Source organism: Cherax quadricarinatus, chromosome 28, assembly GCF_038502225.1.
Source record: "Cherax quadricarinatus isolate ZL_2023a chromosome 28, ASM3850222v1, whole genome shotgun sequence".
Lineage (NCBI taxonomy): Eukaryota > Metazoa > Arthropoda > Malacostraca > Decapoda > Parastacidae > Cherax > Cherax quadricarinatus.
In genome coordinates this window covers 1,111,871-1,135,184 of record NC_091319.1, presented here as the reverse complement: position 1 = coordinate 1,135,184, position 23,314 = coordinate 1,111,871, and the positions used below count along the sequence as shown (strand labels likewise).

At 38.8% G+C, this 23,314-nt stretch overlaps 1 protein-coding gene across 2 annotated transcripts in view; it reads left to right on the top strand.

The window, feature by feature from the left end:
• LOC128693200 (ubiquitin carboxyl-terminal hydrolase MINDY-1) overlaps nt 1-23,314 on the top strand; it is a 43,143-nt gene that overhangs the window by 6,267 nt on the left and 13,562 nt on the right. For both annotated transcript variants that reach the window (XM_053782683.2, XM_053782682.2), the window contains exons 2-4: nt 221-966; nt 13,848-14,047; nt 15,072-15,271. In XM_053782683.2, coding sequence (XP_053638658.1) covers nt 221-966; nt 13,848-14,047; nt 15,072-15,271 — 1,146 coding nt within the window. The remainder of the gene's footprint in view (nt 1-220; nt 967-13,847; nt 14,048-15,071; nt 15,272-23,314) is intronic.

Here is a 23,314-nt window from a genome sequence, read left to right as displayed (position 1 = left end):
AAGAGAAGCCAACTTCTCTACTTTTGTGCTTTGGGGCCATTATTATGCTCAGTAAACCATGGAAAACTGAAACTGTGGATATCGAATCAGTGGATACGTGGGTTCTACTGTATAATGAAATCTTGCAAGTTACACTCCTTGCGAATTTGATTGTGCTACTGTACTGTATTGCTTTATGCAAATATCATTAAATTATTTTAAATCTGTTATTATATTTCAGGGAAATCTTCATGCGAGGTGGGTGAGAGAGAAGTGAAAGGGTTTGAAGATAGGCCTGTTATGGCAGAGACAGCAACATTGGTAGCCAAAGAAAGGAATGTGCAGCAGGGGCCACAGAATGATGTACACAAATCTGCTGGTACTCAGGACCCAGTGAGTGTGTGTCCCAAAGTGCCTTCACAAACATCATATTCCTCCATGGCTCCATCACAAATGGAACAGGAGGAGAGAAACTTAGAAAATTTAACCATAGTGCCATCTGTAGAGGACAATCCTGAAAAGCAGGGTGCTGTAGGTCTGCCAGATCTTCTTGTTGAGAGTTTCAATAGTGAACGACAAATTGAGTTGTGTGCCCCAGGTGAGGATCATGAAAGAAAAAGCTCGGAAATAAAGCAGCTAAGTGTGAATCTTGTTAAAGATGATGCAAAAGAGAAGGACTGCAGTGGCGTTTGTGGCTGGATATCACAGGGAGAATCGGTGCTGCCTTCAATGGGTATCTTGCCTGAAGCTGAGGAAATCCCTACTCAGGCTTCCCAGCCTCAAAGATCACAACCAATAGTTTCATCAGCACCTACGACTGTTCCAAGTTCAGAAAAACGCAGTCCTGAGTCTCACACTGTTGACCCCTCTGATGTTGTTCACAAGATCAAGAAAATCAAGTGGCAAGACATTGAGGTGCCCATCATTACACAAAACAACAATGGTCCATGTCCCCTTCTTGCAATTGTTAATGTCATGATTCTAAAGGTATGTCAGTATTTTATATTTACATTTATGCTAAATTATATAGTATTATGGTTTGAATTTTCATTTGCTTGCTTGCTTAAGTTTAATATACAGGCACATTATAAAAATTATTGTAATTTTTATAAATTATTGTACAGTATATTCTTTCATTCAACACACCGGCCGTATCCCACTGAGGTGGGGTGGCCCAAAAGGAAAAACAAAAGTTTCTCCTTTTACATTTAGTAATATATACAGGAGAAGAGGTTACTAGCCCCTTGCTCCCGGCATTTTAGTCGCCTCTTACAACACGCATGGCTTACGGAGGAAGAATTCTGTTCCACTTCCCCATGGAGATAAGAGGAAATAAACAAGAATAAGAACTAGAAAGAAAATAGAAGAAAACCCAGAGGGGTGTGTATATATGTGCTTGTACATGTATGTGTAGTGTGACCTAAGTGTAAGTAGAAGTAGCAAGACGTACCTGAAATCTTGCATGTTCATGAGACAGAAAAAAGGACACCAGCAATCCTACCATCATGTAAAACAATTACAGGCTTTCGTTTTACACTCACTTGGCAGGACGGTAGTACCTCCCTGGGCGGTTGCTGTCTACCAACCTACTACCTATACTGTACAGTATATATAGTGCATATATGTTATTGTATAGGTACATTATACAAATTACTATTCATTAATGAAAAAATAAATTTAAATATAATCACAGTGTAGGTAAATATATCATCCTGTCTTGGATCAGACAAATTTTCTTATGCATTTCTAATTGAAAAATAAAATTTAAGATTATTTATGTATTGTTGCCCGAGAATAATTGTAGTTACAGTGCTGGTCACTAAAGTAGTAGAATGTCGTAGGATTCCTGAAGGCTACTGGCTGCATAGTCAGTGCCTTATAGGCTTGTGTGGTAGATGGATGTCTGTGATCTCCCTGTGCTATATGATCTTGAGTGATGAGGTTGATGGACATTTTTGGCTATAGACAATATGGGCAGGAATGAGTTATTGATACAAGAGACAGTGGCACAGATCGTTGGATTACAGAAGGCAGGCCATCTAGCATAGGAAATAGTAGAAACCATTAGTGTGTGTGAGGATTTACTGAGGAACTGGGGGCATCAGTTCTGTGACGGCATTGGTGATGACATGCCCACATTACAAACACGTCCGGGGTATAACAGTATTACATGTAATGTATGTGGAGGCATTTGTCTAGGTTTCCCTGGTTGTGCTCATGGTGTGGTCATGTCATCACCACTGCCATCAAGGAACCGACACATGCAGATAGCTTCTACTATTTCTTTTATTTGATGGCCTACCTTATGTAATCCAATAATCTGTACAATTGTCTCATGTCAACTATTTATTCTTGCCCATATAAATTTGTTTGTACCTAAAAATGTCTGACAACCTTGGTGCTTAAGTCTACAGTGTAAGGAGGCCACAGACATGCATCTATCTATTACCTAAACCTAGAAGGCCCTGAGCATGCAACTAAGTAGCCTTAGGGAATCCTGTGATGTCCAGGTACATGTTGTCAGGCTGGCATTAATTTTTGTTGTACCAAACTGAATGTCAGAGTTAAGCATTATTCTAATATTAAAGCATGCCAATCACCTTCACCCAGCATACTTTGGTGATGGGCACTTATTGAGAATTATTAAATTAAGTGATATTTTACCCTTGATGATACTATAAGATGGAAATGCTTTTATTACTTAGTGTAGGTAAAATATTCAAAATAGGACTACTGGGATTGCATTAATTGTTTTAACTATGATCTGATATGTAAACTAAAAGGTACATGTATATGTATTATTTTCAAATGGATATTATATGCAGGCTAGCCCCATTCTCCCCAACCTTCACAGAAAGATCACCCATGAGATAAAAAGCCTACCAGAATAAACACAGTGAAATACACAGGGAATATTCAAATTTAATCACTGTAATCTAATATGTACATGATGAGGGGCACTTTCTACAAAATCTATGAATGTCAAGTCTAAAATGCAATGTTTGCCTTGGCACATGTTGATGGCAATACAGGTTAATATGCTGATAAATGTTTGAAATAAAATATGGCCTGCAAGCATATTAACTGATGATGATACAAATAGCAATAGCTGTTATGATTTTGAAAGGTCTTAATTCTGATCAGTGGAATAATGTGTGCTGCCATATGTTTCTGGAAAAAAAAATATATATACTTTTTTTTTTTTTTTAACAAGTCGGCCGTCTCCCACCGAGGCAGGGTGACCCAAAAAGAAAGAAAATCCCCAAAAGAAAATACTTTCATCATTCAACATTTTCACCCCACTCACACACAATCACTGTTTTTGCAGAGGTGCTGAGAATACAACAGTTTAGAAGTATATACATATAAAGATACACAACATATCCCTCCAAACTGCCAATATCCTAAACCCCTCGTTTAAAGTGCAGGCATTGTACTTCCCATTTCCAGGACTCAAGTCCGGCTATATAAAATAACTGGTTTCCCTGAATCCCTTCACTAAAAATTACCCTGCTCACACTCCAACAGCTCGTCAGGTCCCAAATACCATTCGTCTCCATTCACTCCTATCTAACACGCTCACGCACACTTGCTGGAAGTCCAAGCCCCTCTCCCACAAAGCTTCCTTTATCTCCAACCTTTTCGAGGATGACCCCTACCCTGCCTTCCTTCCCCTACAGATTTATACGCTCTCCATGTCCTTCTACTTTGATCCATTCTCTCTAAATAACCAAACCACCTCAACAACCCCACTTCAGCCCTCTGACTAATACTTTTATTAACTCCACACCTTCTCCTAATTTCCACACTCCGAATTTTCTGCATAATATTTGCACCACACATTGCCCTTAGACAGGACATCTCCACTGCCTCCAACCGCCTCCTCGCTGCAGCATTTACAACCCAAGCTTCACACCCATATAAGAGTGTTGGTACCACTATACTTTCATACATTCCCTTCTTTGCCTCCATAGACAACATTTTTTGTCTCCACATATACCTTGATGCACCGCTCACCTACCCACTCTTGAAACCTTGCTCGTCCGCAATTCTACATTCTGTCTTACCTCTAATTCTTTCAATAGTAACCTACCGTACACTTTTCCTGGTATACTCAGTAAACTTATTCCTCTATAATTTTTACAATCTCTTTTGTCCCCCTTCCCTTTATATAAAGGAACTATACACACTCTCTGTCAATCTCTAGGTACCTTCCCCTCTTTCATACATTTATTAAACAAAAATACCAACCACTCCAATACTATGTCCCCCCCCCCGCTTTTAACGTTTCTATCATGATCCCATCGGTTCTAGCTGCTTTACCCCCTTTCATTCTACATAATGCCTCATGCACCTCCCCCACACTTGCATCCTGCTCTTCTTCACTCCTAAAAGATGGTATACCTCCCTGGCCAGTGCATGAAATTATCACCTCCCTTTCTTCATTGACATTTAAAAGTTCCTCAGAATATTTTCGCCATCTACCCAATACCTCCATCTCCCCATCTACTAACTCCCCTACTGTGTTTTTAACCCATTCAGGGTTTCTGACGTACTAATACGGCTTAAGCACCAGGGTTATTGATGTACTAGTATGCCTAAATTCTAGAGCCTTCAAATCTAGTGAGAGAAAGCTGGTAGGCCTACATATGAAAGAATGGGCTTATGTGGTCAATGTACACAGTATAAAAAAATCCTGCAGCACACAGTGCATAATGAGAAAAAAAAAAGCTCCAACTGTGTTTTTGGTTTAAAACAGCGACTTCGCAGTGTATTTTCGTATGGTATTTATGGTTGTATTTTAGTTTTCCTGGTCTCATTTTATAGAATGGAAGGCATATTACAGAAATTGAGATGATTTTGATTGCTTTCTTAATGAAAAGTACCTTGAAATTGAGCTCAAATTATTTATACAAGTTCTACACCATTTCTACACTAATGCAATAGTCTGCATAGCAGTAAATCTTCTATTTTTTGTGAGAATAAAAATTCAAAGTGGAAAGCAAAAGAAATGTAAGAGGGGCCTGGGAACGTGACTAATGAACAGAGAAAATGTTATTTTAGTGTCAGGAATGTCTGTCTTGTTTATTCTGGACTCTATTTGGAAATTGGCATCTTCTGAAATTTGTGTGAAATTGGCAAAATTGCTAATTTCTGACCACATTATTGGATAGTTGAAATAGGTAAATGGGTGGCTTCTTGTACTCATTCGATAGAAAAAATGGAGTTCTAGCAAAATAGATATAATTTTTGTCGACTAGTACACTGGAATTGGCCGAAAATAGGGCTCAAAGTGGGCGAAATCGCCGATGTGTAAACATCGTCGAGACCGCTAACTTTGCAAGAGCATAATTCCGTATGTTTTCCATCAAATTTCATACTTTTCGTGTCATTATGATCGGGAAAAGATTCTCTATCATTTCATAAGATTTTTTTTTTTTACTAAAAAAATTTCGACCCTGAGAACGAGTTTAGGAGAGGGCCTCTTGACCCTGAAAGGGTTAACTGACAAATCCATTCATTCTCTAGGCTTTCTTAACTTATTTAACTCACTCCAAAATTTTTTCTTATTTTCATTAAAATTTCTTGACAGTGCCTCTTCCACTCTATCATCCGCTCTCCTTTTGCACTCTCACCACTCTCTTCACCTTTCTTTTACTCTCCATATACTCTACTCTTCTTATAACACTTCTGCTTTGTAAAAACCTCTCATAAGCTACCTTTTTCTCTTATCACGCCCTTTACTTCATCATTCCACCAGTTGCTCCTCTTTCCTCCTGCACCCACCCTCCCATAACCACAAACTTCTGCCCCACATTCTAATACTGCATTTTTAAAACTATTCCAACAATCTTCAACCCCTCCACTACTCATACTTGCACCAGCCCACCTTTCTGCCAATAGTTGCTTATATCTCACCCGAACCTCCTCCTCCCTTAGTTTATACACTTTCACCTCCCTCTTCTTTGTTGTTGCTATTTTCTTTTTGTCCCATCTACCTCTTACTCTAACTGTAGCTACAACTAGATAATGGTCCGATATATCAGTTGCCCCTCTATAAAGGTGTACATCCTGGAGCCTACCCATCAACCTTTTATCCACCAATACATAATCTAACAAACTACTTTCATTACGTGCTGTATCATACCTTGTATATTTATTTATCCTCTTTTTCATAAAATATGTATTACTTATTACCAAACCTCTTTCTACACATAGCTCAATTAAAGGCTACCCATTTTCATTTACCCCTGGCACCCCAAATTTACCTACTACTACCTCCACAACATTTTTACCCACTAGCATTGAAATCCCCAACCACAAGTACACACACGTGGTTCAAAACTCCCCACGCATTCACTCAACATTTCCCAAAATCTCTCTCTCTCCTCTACACTTTTCTCTTCCCCAGGTGCATATACGCTTACTATAACCCACTTCTCACATCCAACCTTCATTTTACTCCACATAATCCTTGAATTAATACATTTATAGTCCCTCTTTTCCTGCCATAGCTTATCCTTCAACATTATTGCTACTCCTTCTTTAGCTCTAACTCTATTTGAAACCCCTGACCTAATCCCATTTATTTCTCTCCACTGAAACTCGTCCACCCCCTTCAGCTTTGTTTCACTTAAAGCCAGGACATCCAGCTTCTTCTCATTCATAGCATCCACAATCATCTCTTATCATTCGCACAACATCCACGCACATTCAGACTTCCCACTTTGACAGTTTTCTTCTTATTCTTTTTAGTAATTATTACAGGAAAAGGAGTTACTAGCCCATTGTTCCCAGCATTTTAGTTGACTTTTACATCGCGCATGGCTTACGGAGGAAAGATTCTTATTCCACTTTCTCATGGATATAAAAGGAAAAGTAATAAGAACAAGAACTATTAAAATCAAATCAAAGAAAACTCAGATGAGTGTGTATAAATAAATGTGTACATGTATGTTTAGTTTGACCTAAGTGTAAGTAGAAGTAGCAAGACGTACCTGTAATCTTGCATATTTATGAGACAGACAAAAGACACCATATACATGTATACATATACATGTGTACACACACACACACACATACATATATATATATATATATATATATATATATATATATATATATATATATATATATATATATATATATATATATATATATATATCTATCTATCTATCTATCTATCTAAGACTACCAAGGAAGAGATTAAGAAATGGATTGATTTGTAATAAAAATGTTCCTGTATTAAAACCAGTAAAACACATGGATGGAAATAAATGGTATAAAATACCGACACAATGGAAATATAAACACATATGCAGTATAATGTGATCCTTTATTGACAACATTTTGCCCACACAGTGGGCTTTTACAAGTCACAAACAGATCTGTTTGTGACTTGTAAAAGCCCACTGTGTGGGCGAAACGTTGTCATTAAAGGATCACATTATACTGCATATGTGTTTATATTTCCAAAACACATGGATAATGCTGATAGTCTTGAACTTGGATGCTGTAGCAAGTTAATGCAAATGACCACAGTAAAGATGTATCAGAGTATCATAAGATGAATAGTAAGACACTAGAACAACATACAGTACATTCAGATGTACCAAGTACTGTACTGTCTGTCTACTACCTAAACCTAGAAGGCTCTGAGCATGCAATTGTCTGTCTACTGTACTGTATGTCTATCATAGTTATGCTGATCAACTTATGCGCTTGTGTTAGTAAGTAGCAAATCCTGACCATGGGTATGACAAGGCATGCATTGCAGAAATGGACATAATTTCAGGAAGCATTTTGTGCTGCTGACAGTATTTAATTAAGACATTGGCAGTACCTGTTGGTGATATAAGAGAAGTCACCTATACAAATAGTTGATCTGAAAATAAGATGAAAAGCTGTATCTGTATTCCTGTCTCAGGTTTCTACATTCAGTCCAATTCTATGATGTTCAACTCCATATGATGCTTAGGTATATTATATCTAAATAGAACTACATTACTTATGTACTGCACATACAAATAAAATTGAATATAATACCTACTGCAGGTACTATTATATTTAATTTTATTTGTTTGATAATTTTTTATGCTCCCCACACATCTATCATTGTCATATACAGGTCCTAAAATTTAATGGGGAAGGGTGTGAGGAAGAGGTACATTCCCAGAGGTCCCTGAAGATAGAAACTACAAATAATGCAAAATTGGCTCTGAACAACAGTTTTTTTTGGATTGGGGTTCATTTTGCATTTCAGAACTTGTATCTTTAATGCAGGCTGGTTAGGTTCTGGGCTATTGCTGTAAAGTGAAAAATCACTGTAAAATGAAACAAAGCCTTTTTTCATTTTCAAATGCATGTAAAAGCCTGATAACATGTTTACATTGTATATTAAGTGAGTAGGTTGGTAGACAGCAACCACCCAGGGAAGTACTACCGTCCTGCCAGATGACTGTGAAACAAAAACCTGTAACTGTTTTGCATAATGGTAGGATTGCTGGTTTTCTTTTTCTGTCTCATAAACACGCTAGATAACAGGGATATCTTGCTACTCCTACTTACACTTTGGTCACACTTCACAGACACGCACATGCATATATATATATACATACATCTAGGTTTTTCTCCTTATTCTAAATAGCTCTTGTTCTTTTTTATTTCTTCTATTGTCCATGGGGAAGTGGAAAAGAATCTTTCCTCCGTAAGCCATGCGTGTCGTATGAGGCGACTAAAATGCCGGGAGCAATGGGCTAGTAACCCCTTCTCCTGTATACATTTACTAAAAAAGAGAAGAAGAAAAACTTTATAAAACTGGGTTGTTTAAATGTGCGTGGATGTAGTGCGGATGACAAGAAACAGATGATTGCTGATGTTATGAATGAAAAGAAGTTGGATGTCCTGGCTCTAAGCGAAACAAAGCTGAAGGGGGTAGGAGAGTTTCAGTGGGGGGAAATAAATGGGATTAAATCTGGAGTATCTGAGAGAGTTAGAGCAAAGGAAGGGGTAGCAGTAATGTTAAATGATCAGTTATGGAAGGAGAAAAGAGAATATGAATGTGTAAATTCGAGAATTATGTGGATTAAAGTAAAGGTTGGATGCGAGAAGTGGGTCATAATAAGCGTGTATGCACCTGGAGAAGAGAGGAATGCAGAGGAGAGAGAGAGATTTTGGGAGGTGTTAAGTGAATGTATAGGAGCCTTTGAACCAAGTGAGAGAGTAATTGTGGTAGGGGACCTGAATGCTAAAGTAGGAGAAACTTTTAGAGAGGGTGTGGTAGGTAAGTTTGGGGTGCCAGGTGTAAATGATAATGGGAGCCCTTTGATTGAACTTTGTATAGAAAGGGGTTTAGTTATAGGTAATACATATTTTAAGAAAAAGAGGATAAATAAGTATACACGATATGATGTAGGGCGAAATGACAGTAGTTTGTTGGATTATGTATTAGTAGATAAAAGACTGTTGAGTAGACTTCAGGATGTACATGTTTATCGAGGGGCCACAGATATATCAGATCACTTTCTAGTTGTAGCTACACTGAGAGTAAAAGGTAGATGGGATACAAGGAGAATAGAAGCATCAGGGAAGAGAGAGGTGAAGGTTTATAAACTAAAAGAGGAGGCAGTTAGGGTAAGATATAAACAGCTATTGGAGGATAGATGGGCTAATGAGAGCATAGGCAATGGGGTCGAAGAGGAATGGGGTAGGTTTAAAAATGTAGTGTTAGAGTGTTCAGCAGAAGTTTGTGGTTACAGGAAAGTGGGTGCAGGAGGGAAGAGGAGCGATTGGTGGAATGATGATGTAAAGAGAGTAGTAAGGGAGAAAAAGTTAGCATATGAGAAGTTTTTACAAAGTAGAAGTGATGCAAGGAGGGAAGAGTATATGGAGAAAAAGAGAGAGGTTAAGAGAGTGGTGAAGCAATGTAAAAAGAGAGCAAATGAGAGAGTGGGTGAGCTGTTATCAACAAATTTTGTTGAAAATAAGAAAAAGTTTTGGAGTGAGATTAACAAGTTAAGGAAGCCTAGAGAACAAATGGATTTGTCAGTTAAAAATAGGAGAGGAGAGTTATTAAATGGAGAGTTAGAGGTATTGGGAAGATGGAGGGAATATTTTGAGGAATTGTTAAATGTTGATGAAGATAGGGAAGCTGTGATTTCGTGTATAGGGCAAGGAGGAATAACATCTTGTAGGAGTGAGGAAGAGCCAGTTGTGAGTGTGGGGGAAGTTCGTGAGGCAGTAGGTAAAATGAAAGGGGGTAAGGCAGCCGGGATTGATGGGATAAAGATAGAAATGTTAAAAGCAGGTGGGGATATAGTTTTGGAGTGGTTGGTGCAATTATTTAATAAATGTATGGAAGAGGGTAAGGTACCTAGGGATTGGCAGAGAGCATGCATAGTTCCTTTGTATAAAGGCAAAGGGGATAAAAGAGAGTGCAAAAATTATAGGGGGATAAGTCTGTTGAGTGTACCTGGTAAAGTGTATGGTAGAGTTATAATTGAAAGAATTAAGAGTAAGACGGAGAATAGGATAGCAGATGAACAAGGAGGCTTTAGGAAAGGTAGGGGGTGTGTGGACCAGGTGTTTACAGTGAAACATATAAGTGAACAGTATTTAGATAAGGCTAAAGAGGTCTTTGTGGCATTTATGGATTTGGAAAAGGCGTATGACAGGGTGGATAGGGGGGCAATGTGGCAGATGTTGCAAGTGTATGGTGTAGGAGGTAGGTTACTGAAAGCAGTGAAGAGTTTTTACGAGGATAGTGAGGCTCAAGTTAGAGTATGTAGAAAAGAGGGAAATTTTTTCCCAGTAAAAGTAGGCCTTAGACAAGGATGTGTGATGTCACCGTGGTTGTTTAATATATTTATAGATGGGGTTGTAAGAGAAGTAAATGCGAGGGTCTTGGCAAGAGGCGTGGAGTTAAAAGATAAAGAATCACACACAGGGTGGGAGTTGTCACAGCTGCTCTTTGCTGATGACACTGTGCTCTTGGGAGATTCTGAAGAGAAGCTGCAGAGATTGGTGGATGAATTTGGTAGGGTGTGCAAAAGAAGAAAATTAAAGGTGAATACAGGAAAGAGTAAGGTTATGAGGATAACAAAAAGATTAGGTGATGAAAGATTGAATATCAGATTGGAGGGAGAGAGTATGGAGGAGGTGAACGTATTCAGATATTTGGGAGTGGACGTGTCAGCGGATGGGTCTATGAGGGATGAGGTGAATCATAGAATTGATGAGGGAAAAAGAGTGAGTGGTGCACTTAGGAGTCTGTGGAGACAGAGAACTTTGTCCTTGGAGGCAAAGAGGGGAATGTATGAGAGTATAGTTTTACCAACGCTCTTATATGGGTGTGAAGCATGGGTGATGAATGTTGCAGCGAGGAGAAGGCTGGAGGCAGTGGAGATGTCATGTCTGAGGGCAATGTGTGGTGTGAATATAATGCAGAGAATTCGTAGTTTGGAAGTTAGGAGGAGGTGCGGGATTACCAAAACTGTTGTCCAGAGGGCTGAGGAAGGGTTGTTGAGGTGGTTCGGACATGTAGAGAGAATGGAGCGAAACAGAATAACTTCAAGAGTGTATCAGTCTGTAGTGGAAGGAAGGCGGGGTAGGGGTCGGCCTAGGAAAGGTTGGAGGGAGGGGGTAAAGGAGGTTTTGTGTGCGAGCGGCTTGGACTTACAGCAGGCATGCGTGAGCGTGTTTGATAGGAGTGAATGGAGACAAATGGTTTTTAATACTTGACGTGCTGTTGGAGTGTGAGCAAAGTAACATTTATGAAGGGATTCAGGGAAACCGGCAGGCCGGACTTGAGTCCTGGAGATGGGAAGTACAGTGCCTGCACTCTGAAGGAGGGGTGTTAATGTTGCAGTTTGGAAACTGTAGTGTAAAGCACCCTTCTGGCAAGACGGTGATGGAGTGAATGATGGTGAAAGTTTTTCTTTTTCGGGCCACCCTGCCTTGGTGGGAATCGGCCAGTGTGATAATAAAAAATAATAATATTAAGTGAGCAGTAGAGATAGGCCTTAAAAGTGCATGTACAGTACATAATTACTTTTTTTTTCTCAACACATCTGCTGTCTCCCACCGAGGCAGGATGACCCAAAAAAGAAACACTTTCACCATCATTCACACAGTATCACTGTTTAGATGTCACTCCAAACAGCCAATATCCCAAACCCCTCCTTTAAAGTGCAGGCATTGTACTTTCCACCTCCAGGACTTGGGTCCGGCTAACCGGTTTCCATGGACCCCTTCACAAAATATTACCCTGTTCAAACTCCAACAGCTTGTCAGGTTCCAAAAACCATTCGTCTCCATTCACTCCTATCATTCTCACATCTGCTGCATGTCCAGGCCCCTTGCACATGAAACCACTTTTACCCCCATCTCTCCATCCTTTCCTTGGATGACCCCTACTCCTCCTTCCATCCACTACAGATTTATACACCCTCCAAGTCAACCTATTTCGCTCCATCTCTAAATGACCACACCACCTCAGTAACCCCTCTTCAGCCCTCTGAATAATACTTTTAGTAACTCTACACCTCTTCCCAATTTCCACACTATGAATTTTCTGCATAATCTTTACACCACACATTGCCCTTAGACATGACATCTCCACTGCCTCCAACCTCTTTCTCACTGCAGCATTAACAATCCATGCTTCACGCCCATATAAAAGTGTTGGTACCACTATACTCTTGTATATTCCCTTCTTTGCCTCCATGGATAACGTTTTTTGGCTCCACAGATACCTCAATGCACCACTCGCCTTTTTTCTTTCGTCAATTCTGTGGTTAACCTCGTCCTTTATAAAACCATCTGTTGACGAACCTATTCTCAAATATCTGAACTCATTCACTTCCATACTCCCTCCCTCCCTCCAGTGCGATATCCAGTTTTTCTGCACCTAACTCGTTTGATACCCTCATCACTTAACTCTTATCTGTGTGCACTTTCAACTTACTTTCTTTGCACACATTACTTACCTTAAAATATTTTTGTCCTTACCTTATAGTGAGTGGTGAATATATTTATTGTAGGAAGTCTGAATAAATGAAGAATGGGCATAATTGCAAAACCTCTACATTAGCAAACCAACGTCAAGTGAAGCACTGTAAAATAGGTCCTTCCTGTATATATCTCTAATCTGTCAAATATTGATGTGAATGAGGAATGATGATCAGATTAAGGAGATTTTGGAGTGGGAAGCCATTGAGTCAGAAAAGAATGTTGGATAATTGAATTCATTCACTGGTTGCCCAATCAGTAAAAGCACTGGATAATCAAAATCTGTAAAAATATGTATGAAAGCCTGTGAATTTGCAGGGACGACTACTTTTTTTTTTTATTGTATTATGATGCCTCACATTATGAAATATTCAGTATGACTGTTTTACTGTACAACGCTGCAAGTATACACGTAATCGTTAGTGGATTTGCAAGTTGTAAATCTATGAGACCAGTTTGTCTGTTGGCATGTGAAAGTTGTAGATCCTGAAACTTGGGTAACAGATCACATTATGTGTGTAGTGGATCTGCAAGCCCAGCTTATGGCAAAATTCATGGCTTCTGAAGGAGCACAATGTGTTTCTCATGAAACTGGAAAAAAAATTTTTTTTTTTTTTGTTGGTGATGAGTTGGCAACCATGTCTGTTTGTATTACTATCCACATATTATGTAATAACTTTAAAAACTTCAAAATGTGTGATATTATAGCTAAACTCTCGAAGAAAAAAGAAATACCATACATAAGAGTGACATTTAGATTTAGATAGACATTCATTATGTATGTATAAAGCAAGGTACATATTAATAAACATGAAACCTAATTATAGTTACCTAATAATGATTGACATTGTTTCTTGCAGGGTCAAATTACACTACCAGCAGATCGAACAGAAATTACTGGGGGAGAGTTGGTCCTGGTGGTTGGAAATGCATTATTTGATCAGCCAAGAAATTCTCTTCCCTCTGAGATGAGGCGTCATGTTGAACAAAACACTGAAGATGCCATCAGTATTCTCCACAAGCTTCTTACTGGCCTTGATGTTAATGTTAAGTTTTCTGGGTGAGTTATTGTGTTGTGAAATTTTCCCGAGAAGATGACTTGTGTAGCTTTTTATTTAGTATAAATTTTTCTTAAGAAAAAGTGTTGTGTTGCTGTTTTATTATTTTTTTATGACAATACAGTATTTGATAGTTATTATCATAAGGAAATTTGAAGATGTTTGATTTTCCCCATTCACCTGTAGTATTCATAATTTTTTTTAATGCATAATCACTCTAATATATGATCTCCATTTTTAATCTCTTAATCTTATATTAGCCTAAGTATTTTTTTGTGTTTTATGGGCTAATTTTTATGAAATGTGAGCATGTGTGCTAGCACTTCTCTCTAATGAGGGAAGCTTTTACATTTGTCAAAAAAAAAAAAAATGAAAATTGAAGGTAACTGTGAAATATGAGTTTGTGGTTAGACTAGGTGCTGCTAAAATATAATTTGAAGTGTATAATAACAAGATATGGCTTTGTTTTATATATGTGATTTTCTGTAGTTGGAACAGATGAGATGTTATATCTGATTTTAACATCTCTAAAAATTTATTAAATAATTTTTAACACATCAGCCATCTCTCACCAAGGTCGGGGGACCGCCCCCCCCCCCCAAAAAAAAAAAAAAAAAAAAATAGCTGTCTTGCCAAAAGTGCACATACAAAATTCCAATTCCCCTCCAAATTGCATCATCCCCACCCATCATACAGTGTAAGCACTGTACTTCCCACCTCTAGGACTCAAGTTCAGCTTAGAATTTTGTTTAGTTAATTATCATTATAACTCTAATTATGATTCTTTTTGGTTTTGAGGAGCCCTATTATTTTGTGTAATTTATGATGTTGCCTGTGAGCAATTTCATTGATTGTTGTCTCAAGGTTGTCGATGTGTTTGGTTACTGTCAATAGCATACTTGTACTTAGTTCATAGTCCAGCAAAAGCATCACAGCTAACTCAGCTGCTTTTAAAAAAGTTGAAGTGTATTGGTGTATATCAACTGAATTTGATTACTCGGGTTAAAACAAGTTTATGATCCACAGAGTTCGGGACTTTGAATTTACTGGTGAGCTGTGTGTGTTTGACTTGCTGGGCATCATGCTGTACCATGGATGGGTGATAGATCCATCTAGTGAAGCTGCTGCTATCATTAATGATCTCTCCTACAACCAGCTCACCAACAATATCTTTGCATGGAGAGAAGAAGCTATCAGAACCAACAACAATGATTTACTTGTAAAAGGTATTAGATAATACAAAAGTTGTTGACAATAATTTCTCTGCATTTCTTAGTTAATCTTTTAACTCTGTCCAACTATTAGTATGCAAGTAATGTCATTGTGTCCTGTATACTGGTATGCACAATTTTTCTAAGCCTCAGATTTGCTGTGTCACTATTTTAGGCCTCAGCTGTGTAATTTGGTTCACTAGCTACCTTGTACCCCCTAGGAAAATAATCCAGGCTGCATGGGTATGCTTGGGGCATTGTGGTAATCTTTTTCTTTCAACAAACCTGCCGTATCCCACCGAGGCAGGGTGATCCAAAAAGAAAAACAAAAGTTTCTCTTTTTAACCCTTTCAGGGTCGAGAGGCACTCTCCTAAACTCGTTCTCAGGGTCAAAAATTTTTCGGAAAAAAAAAATTATTTTTTCTTATGAAATGATAGAGAATCTTTTCCTGATCATAATGACACCAAATTTATGAAATATGGTGGAAAACTTTCGGAATTATGCTCTCACGAAGTTAGCGGTCTCAATGATGTTTACGCATCGGCAATTTTGCCCACTTTGAGCCCTATTTTCAACCAATTCCTGTGTACTAGTCGACAAAAATCATATTTATTTCGCTAGAACTCCATTTTTTCAATTGAATGTGTACAAGAAACCACCCATTTACCAATTTCAACTATCCAATAAAGTGCTTAGAAATTGGCAATTTTGCCAATTTCACACAAATTTCAGAAGATGACAATTTCCAAATAAGGTTCAGAATAAACAAGAAAGACATTCCTGGCACTAAAATAACATTGCCTCTGTTCATTAGTCACGTTCCCAGGCCCCTCTTACATTCTTTTGCTTTCCACTTTGCATTTTTATTCTCACAAGAAATAGAAGATTTACTGTTATGCAGACTACTGCATCAGTGTAGAAATGGTATAAATAATATCAGCGCACTTGTGAAAGAATATTAGACTCACCAGTTGATGTGTATTGGACACTTGGCATGATTTATTTAATTTTGAACTTTGGTAAAAATCGAACATTTCTGCTACTTTGAGCTCAATTTCAAGGTACTTTTCATTGTGAAACCAATAAAAATCATCTCAATTTCTGTAATATGTCTTCCATTCTATAAAATGAGACCAGGAAAACTAGAATGCAACCATGAATGCTATACGAAAATACAGTGCAAAGTCGCTGATTTAATCCAAAGAAAACAGCACTGTGTGCTGCAGGATTTTTTTTTATACTGCGTACACTGACCACATAGACCCATTCTTTCATATGTAGGCCTACCTGCTCTTTCTCTCTAGATTTGAAGGCGCTAGAATTTAGGCGTTCTAGTATGTCAATAACCCTGGTGCGTAAGCTGTACTAATACGTCGGAAACCCTGAAAGGGTTAAATTTAGTAATTTATACAGGAGAAGGGGTTACTAGCCCCTTGCTCCCGGCATTTTAGTCGCCTCTTACAACATGCATGGCTTACGGAGGAAGAGTTCTGTTTCACTTCCCCATGGAGCTAAGAGGAAATAAACAAGAACTAGAAAGAAAATAGCAGAAAACCCAGAGGGGTGTGTGTGTGTATATATGCTTGTATGTGTAATGTGACCTAAGTGTAAGTAGAAGTAGCAAGACGTACCTGAAATCTTGCATGTTTATGAGACAGAAAAAAGGACACCAGCAATCCTGCCATCATGTAAAACAATTACAGGTTTCCATTGTGGTAATATCACCCAGTAAACATAGGCTCATCATGGCTGACTCACATTCTAACCTTTCTTGCAGTGAAATCCAGGAAATAATGTTCAATCCTGGCACCAGTGATATTAAGGAGGGTGATAAGGAATCATTATTTTATGGTTTTGAAGGGGACTAGAATGGTGTTATGACCAGGAAAAGTGCTAGTACAACAAAAGGTATAGCAGTTCCTTCCACCTCTGGTTTTGAAATACAAATTAGAAACTGATGGCTCTTTATCCCTGAAATGGATAGTGATTGGAGTGTTTCAGGCAATAGTAGTGGAGACGAATATATGTATAAGAAGGAGATTGATGAATCAAGTGATAGTGATGCAGAATATTCTCCCCTGAAATGCATACTGGTGTGGTGGTGTATGAGGTCTGGCTCTATCTCAAGTTGTTACTTTGTTCTGTGGTTAGACATCTAGGCAGCGTGATACTGTTGCAGGAGATACTGAAAGTGATTGTGACATTTATGGTACTTTCATTGGTATAAAAATGACATGCAGTACCAACAACAGCTGTGACAACAACCATGACAGCATCAGTGGTGACAGCAGCACCAACCATAGCAATACTAACACTGTTGACACCACCATCAGCCAGTACAACACTAGCCAGTACAGCATAGCCTGGACAATGCCCCAGCAGTGATGCCACTACCAGCTGTGACAACACCAGCCATGACACCAAAGGCAAATATTATATACCCACAGGCCAACAGGGTATGGAACTGGCAGGAATGTTCGTAATTTGTGCCAATGTTTCATGATTTGATGATAGTAATAGTGGAATTCATCCAGATTCTCCTATAACAGATGATTCCACTGAACTTGACTACTTTGTTATTCTTTTATGTTCTACTGAAATCAAGGGTTTGACAATAGAAGGATACAATTGTTTGAGCTGCTATCTGTTCTTTGCAACACTAATGCTAATGCCACACAGCCATAAGAGTATTGTAGGTATTGGAGTACAGATAAACTTGTATCAACAATAGCTTTCTAGTATGGCAGTAAAAACCTGTATGTAGTGTTGCATGACAGAAACAATCATTAGATATAAGATAAACCATGATTTTTGCACAGATAAGGAATGTAATTCCCTAGCTATTTACAATTGGGATATTTTTATTTCAAAATGTGGTACTTAATGTTAACCAAACATACAAAAAAAAAAATTAAAATCATATTTTATTTAGCTTAAAAAACCAGAAACCTAAAAAAACTAATTGGTGCTTTAGTGCCAATGTTTCCAACAGCCCATCAGTTTCATTCATCTTCAACACCCCATAAAATGGCAAGTTTTTATCAGATTCCATTAATTTTAGTCTTACAGTGGTACCCCGAGTTTCGGAATTTCTTCGTTCCAGAAGGCTGTTCGAGTGTTGTTACCGAACGAATTTGTTCCCATAAGGAATAATGTAAATTTGATTAGTCCGTTTCAGACCCCCAAAAATACACTTACAAAGCACTTAAAATAATACACCTACATAATTGGTCGAGTTAGGAGCAGTTCGAAACTCGGGGTACCACTGGATCTGATTCTTTGCCGTACACTCGCATGCACTCACAAAAAGGAACTTTATTTTCTAGGTATGCCACAGTTAAGGGGTTAGTAAGGAATGTTTTATCCAATTTCTATAGCTTCTTTATTGCTAGTTTTATATTAGTAAAATGTGGAAATTGTTCATAATTTTAAAGTAGTCAGTTTTTAAACGCAAACAGTTTGAGGAAAATGCTGTTGTGTATTTTTTGCCACTGTGGTTGTTTTATTTCCTCTCATGACTTTGTATAAGGGTTAAATTTTTTTGTACTCTGTATGCCTTCTTCTGGGCTTATGCATAATTTGTTTTAGACTTACTGAATGGCACTTTCTTTAATCAGTACAAAGTTCTTACATTTTCAGACATACTTATTTTATGGTATTTTTTTTTCTAATGTGTTGGCCATTTCCCACCAAGGCAGGGTGACCCAAAAAGAAAGAAAAAGCCCAAAACGAAAGGAATAAAAAACTTTCATCGTTCAATACCACTATCATTCATACATAGAGTTTGTTTGTTTTTAAATACGTTGGCCTTTTCCCACCGAGGCAGGGTGACCTAAAGAGAAAGAAAAACCCCAAAAGAAAGAAAAAACTTTCATCATTCAACACTTTCACCATCACTCGTACATAATCACTGTCTTTGCAGAGGCACTCAGATACAACAGCTTAGATGTCCCTCCAAATTGCCAATATCTTAAACCCCTCCTTTAAAGTGCAGGCATTGTACTTCCCATTTCCAGGACTCAAGTCCAGCTAACTGGTTTCCCTGAATCCCTTCACAAAATATTACCCTGCTCACACTCCAACAGCTTGTCAAGTCTCAGAAACCTTTCATCTCCATTCACTCCTATATAACACGCTCACGCACACTTGCTGGAAGTCCAAGCCCCTCACCCACAAAACCTCCTTTACCCCCTCCCTCCAGCCTTTTTGGGGATGATCCCTACCCTGCCTTCCTTCCCCAATTGATTTATATGCTCTCCTAGTCATTCTACTTTGTTATACATGTATTCTCTCTAAATGAACAAACCACCTCAACAGCCCTTCTTCAGCCCTCTTGACTAATATTTTTAGTAACTCCATACCTTTTCCTAATTTCCATACTATGAATTCTCTGCTTAATATTTACACCACACATTGCCCTTAGTTACATCTCCACTGCCTCCAGCTGCCTCCTTGCTGCAACATTTACAACCCATGCTTTACACCCATATAAGTGTGTTGGTACCACTATACACTCTTATACATTCCCTTCTTTGCCTCCATGGATAACGTTCTTTGTCTCCACAGATACCTCAATGCACCACTCACCTTTTTTTCTTCATCAGTTCTGTGGTTTACCTCATCCTTCATAAACCCATCTGCTGACAAGTCAACTTCCAAATGTCTGAAAACATTCACTTCTTCCATACTCCCTCCAATGTGATATCCAATATGAAATAATGAGAGTATGTAAATACACCTGTTTGTACTGGCATCCTTTTATGTTTCCTCACATTTTGCTCTATTCTCTGTATTCCATCTTCTGTGCAATCTGTTGTTCTTTATTCATTAATTTTCTATACATTTCTGACTTATCTAGAAACTCTCCCTCTCATTTTTCTGCTTGCTATTTTCTAGGTTCTGTATAATCAGAAATTAATGATGAGTGCAAGAAGTATAAGTGCAGCTGACCCTTGCTAAATAACCCAAATAGAAACCAAACAAAATGTATAAATGAAAAATGCATTTAGCAAATCACCTTTTCCTATAAACTCCCACATTATAACATGTGATGCAGACCAGGACAATAATACTTCATATTCAGTCCTGTAAAGTAAAAGGACACAAGTGCAACTGATGTGACATTTTATTGTGGCAACGTTTCGCTCTCCAGGAGCTTTATCAAGCCATTACAAACAATACATGGACACAGAGGGTATATAAAGGCTCAGAGTGAGGTGCAATACTAGTGAGGTACCATTTCGATGTTCACTAGTGGTAGTAGTAGTAGTATGTAGTAGTAGTGACAAAAGTAATACAATATAGTAGAGCAGTTAATTCGTACATGAGTAAAAGCTATTACTTGGGTAACATAAAAATAGGTTGGACAAATATAGACTGGAAAGAGGCAGCTTGTTTCAGTGTTCACTCTCTGTAATGTGCTTTGTGTAGTATAACAGGAGAGACTATGTGATGGCAGGGTTTACTGTTTTCAGGAAAACAGAAAACAGTAAACCCTGCCATCACATAGTCTCTCCTGTTACACTACACAAAGCACATTACAGAGAGTGAACACTGAAACAAGCTGCCTCTTTCCAGTCTATATTTGTCCAACCCATTTTTATGTTACCTAAGTAATAGCTTTTACTCATGTACGAATTAATTGCTGCTGCTGCTGCTGCTGCTGCCGCTGCCGCTGCCGCCGCCGCCGCCGCCGCCGCCGCCGCTGCCGTCGCCGCCGCCGCCGCCGCCGCCGCCGCCGCCGCCGCCGCCGCCGCCGCCGCCGCCGCCGCCGCCGCCGCCGCCGCCGCCGCCGCCGCCGCCGCCGCCGCCGCCGCCGCCGCCGCCGCCGCCGCCGCCGCCGCCGCCGCCTCCGCCTCCGCCGCCTCCGCCTCCGCCTCCGCCTCCTCCTCCTCCTCCTCCTCCCCCCCCTCCCCCCATTGAAATGGTACCTCACTCTGAGCCTTTATATACCCTCTGTGTCCATGTATTGTTTGTAATGGCTTTATAAAGCTCCTGGAGAGCGAAACGTTGCCACAATAAAATGTCACATTAGTTGCACTTGTGTCCTTTTACTTTACATATTGTCGGTAATTCTACCAACTTTATTATATTCAGTCCTGTTACTTTATGAGAAGGAAGGAAGGCGGGGTAGGGGTCGTCCACGAAAAGGTTGGAAGGAAGGGGTAAGGGAGGTTTTGTGGGTGAGGAGCTTGGAAGTTCAGCAGGCATGCATGAGCGTGTTTGATAGGAGTGAATGGAGACGAATGGTATTTGGCACCTGACGATCTGTTGGAGTGTGAGCAGGGTAATATTTAGTGAAGGGATTCAGGGAAACCGGTTATTTTTACATAGTCGGACTTGAGTCCTGGAAATGGGAAGTACAATGCCTGCACTCTAAAGGAGGGGTTTCGGGATATTAGCAGTTTGGAGGGATATGGTGTGTATCTTTATACGTATATGCTTCTAAACTGTTGTGTTCTGAGCACCTCTGCAAAAACAGTGATTATGTGTGAGTGAGGTGAAAGTGTTGAATGATAAAAGTATTTCCTTTTTGGGGATTTTCTTTCTTTTTGGCCGTCTCCCACCCTGCCTAGGTGGGAAATGGCCGACTTGTTTAAAAAAAAAAAATATGCACTTTACTCTTGGGAGACTGACTTTCCTCTCCCCCATTCCCTTGTTTTCCCATTCCTATTACCTCCATCTCTCCCAGCTGAATGGAGCTGGGAGAGATGTCTTTTTCTTGCAAATACTTATCAAAGACATTTGTAGGGATGCTTCATGATGTCGGAACAGCTGCTAATGAGGCTATTTGACTTCAAAACTCGAAAAGGCAATGAGAAAGCTCTCCTTGGTGTGATTGTCATAAGTAATGTGCAGCAATGAGCAGTAAAAATTCTCTGAAATATAACTAGATTCATTTAATCTTTTTATTGAGACTAATGAAAATACACTTGTTCAAACATTGGAGTCTAACGGAAATCTCTGTCAAGGATATACAACAAAATGCATTATAGAAAATTTGTTTGTTTATTTATGGAAGGAATGAAGGTTGTATAAACACTATCTGTATGACCCTTTCGGGTGTAGTGCTTGGTTAGGCTTATAATGTATAAATGCTGTATGTTACAGATTTGAAGAATAGTATTCTGTCTTTAAATTTATATGAAACATTTCTCTAATTAGTTTTGTTTAACACATTTCCATTTTTCCCATTAATGCACATTCACCATCACTTGCTGCTTAGCTTTATTTTCAGAAGGGTACAGACAGTGTGTTCTCTTGATGGTTGTTCCCCTTCCCCCTTTCCGTACCTCATTCCCTATCCTCCCCAAGTTGGGTCAGCTGTCTGTTGTGGGAATGATTGAGTTGATTTTGGTTAGGAAAAGATTTTTCCAAAGATGAAGAACCCAGCATTTCTTTTGATTTTAATTGTGAGGACAATTCTCCAGTCATCAAAATTTGGATGGCAACTCAATATGACTGACTTGGGGATCTTTGAAATAGATCGATTTTGTAGACATTGGTTTATGAACTGTGAATTTTTCACCTCCAATTCTTCCCATGGAATATTAGACTTGTTGCTTTTGACATGGACTGAATTTTGGAATATGGTGTTTAGAATGCACATCAATAACATTGGCTTGCGTATTTTGACATAAAGGAATTGCAGACTATGGTTTATGGCCTATAAGAAATTATGAATGATTCTATTGCTTGCTAGTTTTTTGTGATAGATTTTGTTCATCTGCTTTTCTCTAAGACTAATGTTTGTTATTTATGACAGATTTTTTTTTGTGAAGGATGCAGTGCTTTATTAATAATAGCACCTTAGTACTGATATTGGTATCAGTGATTGTTTAGTCATGTAAAAAGGAGCATGGTAAAGAAGTTTTATAAATATAGGATGGATAGAACGTGCAGGTGACATGAGGAATAGCTGAAGGGAGAGTTTGAAATTAGGTATTGGGAGGTAGGGGCCTGCACATTCAGCAGGCACAATGGATTTTTGTTAGACCAGAGTGGAGGTGGGTGGTCTATGATATTTGGTATACTGTTGGAATATGTGCAAGGTAATA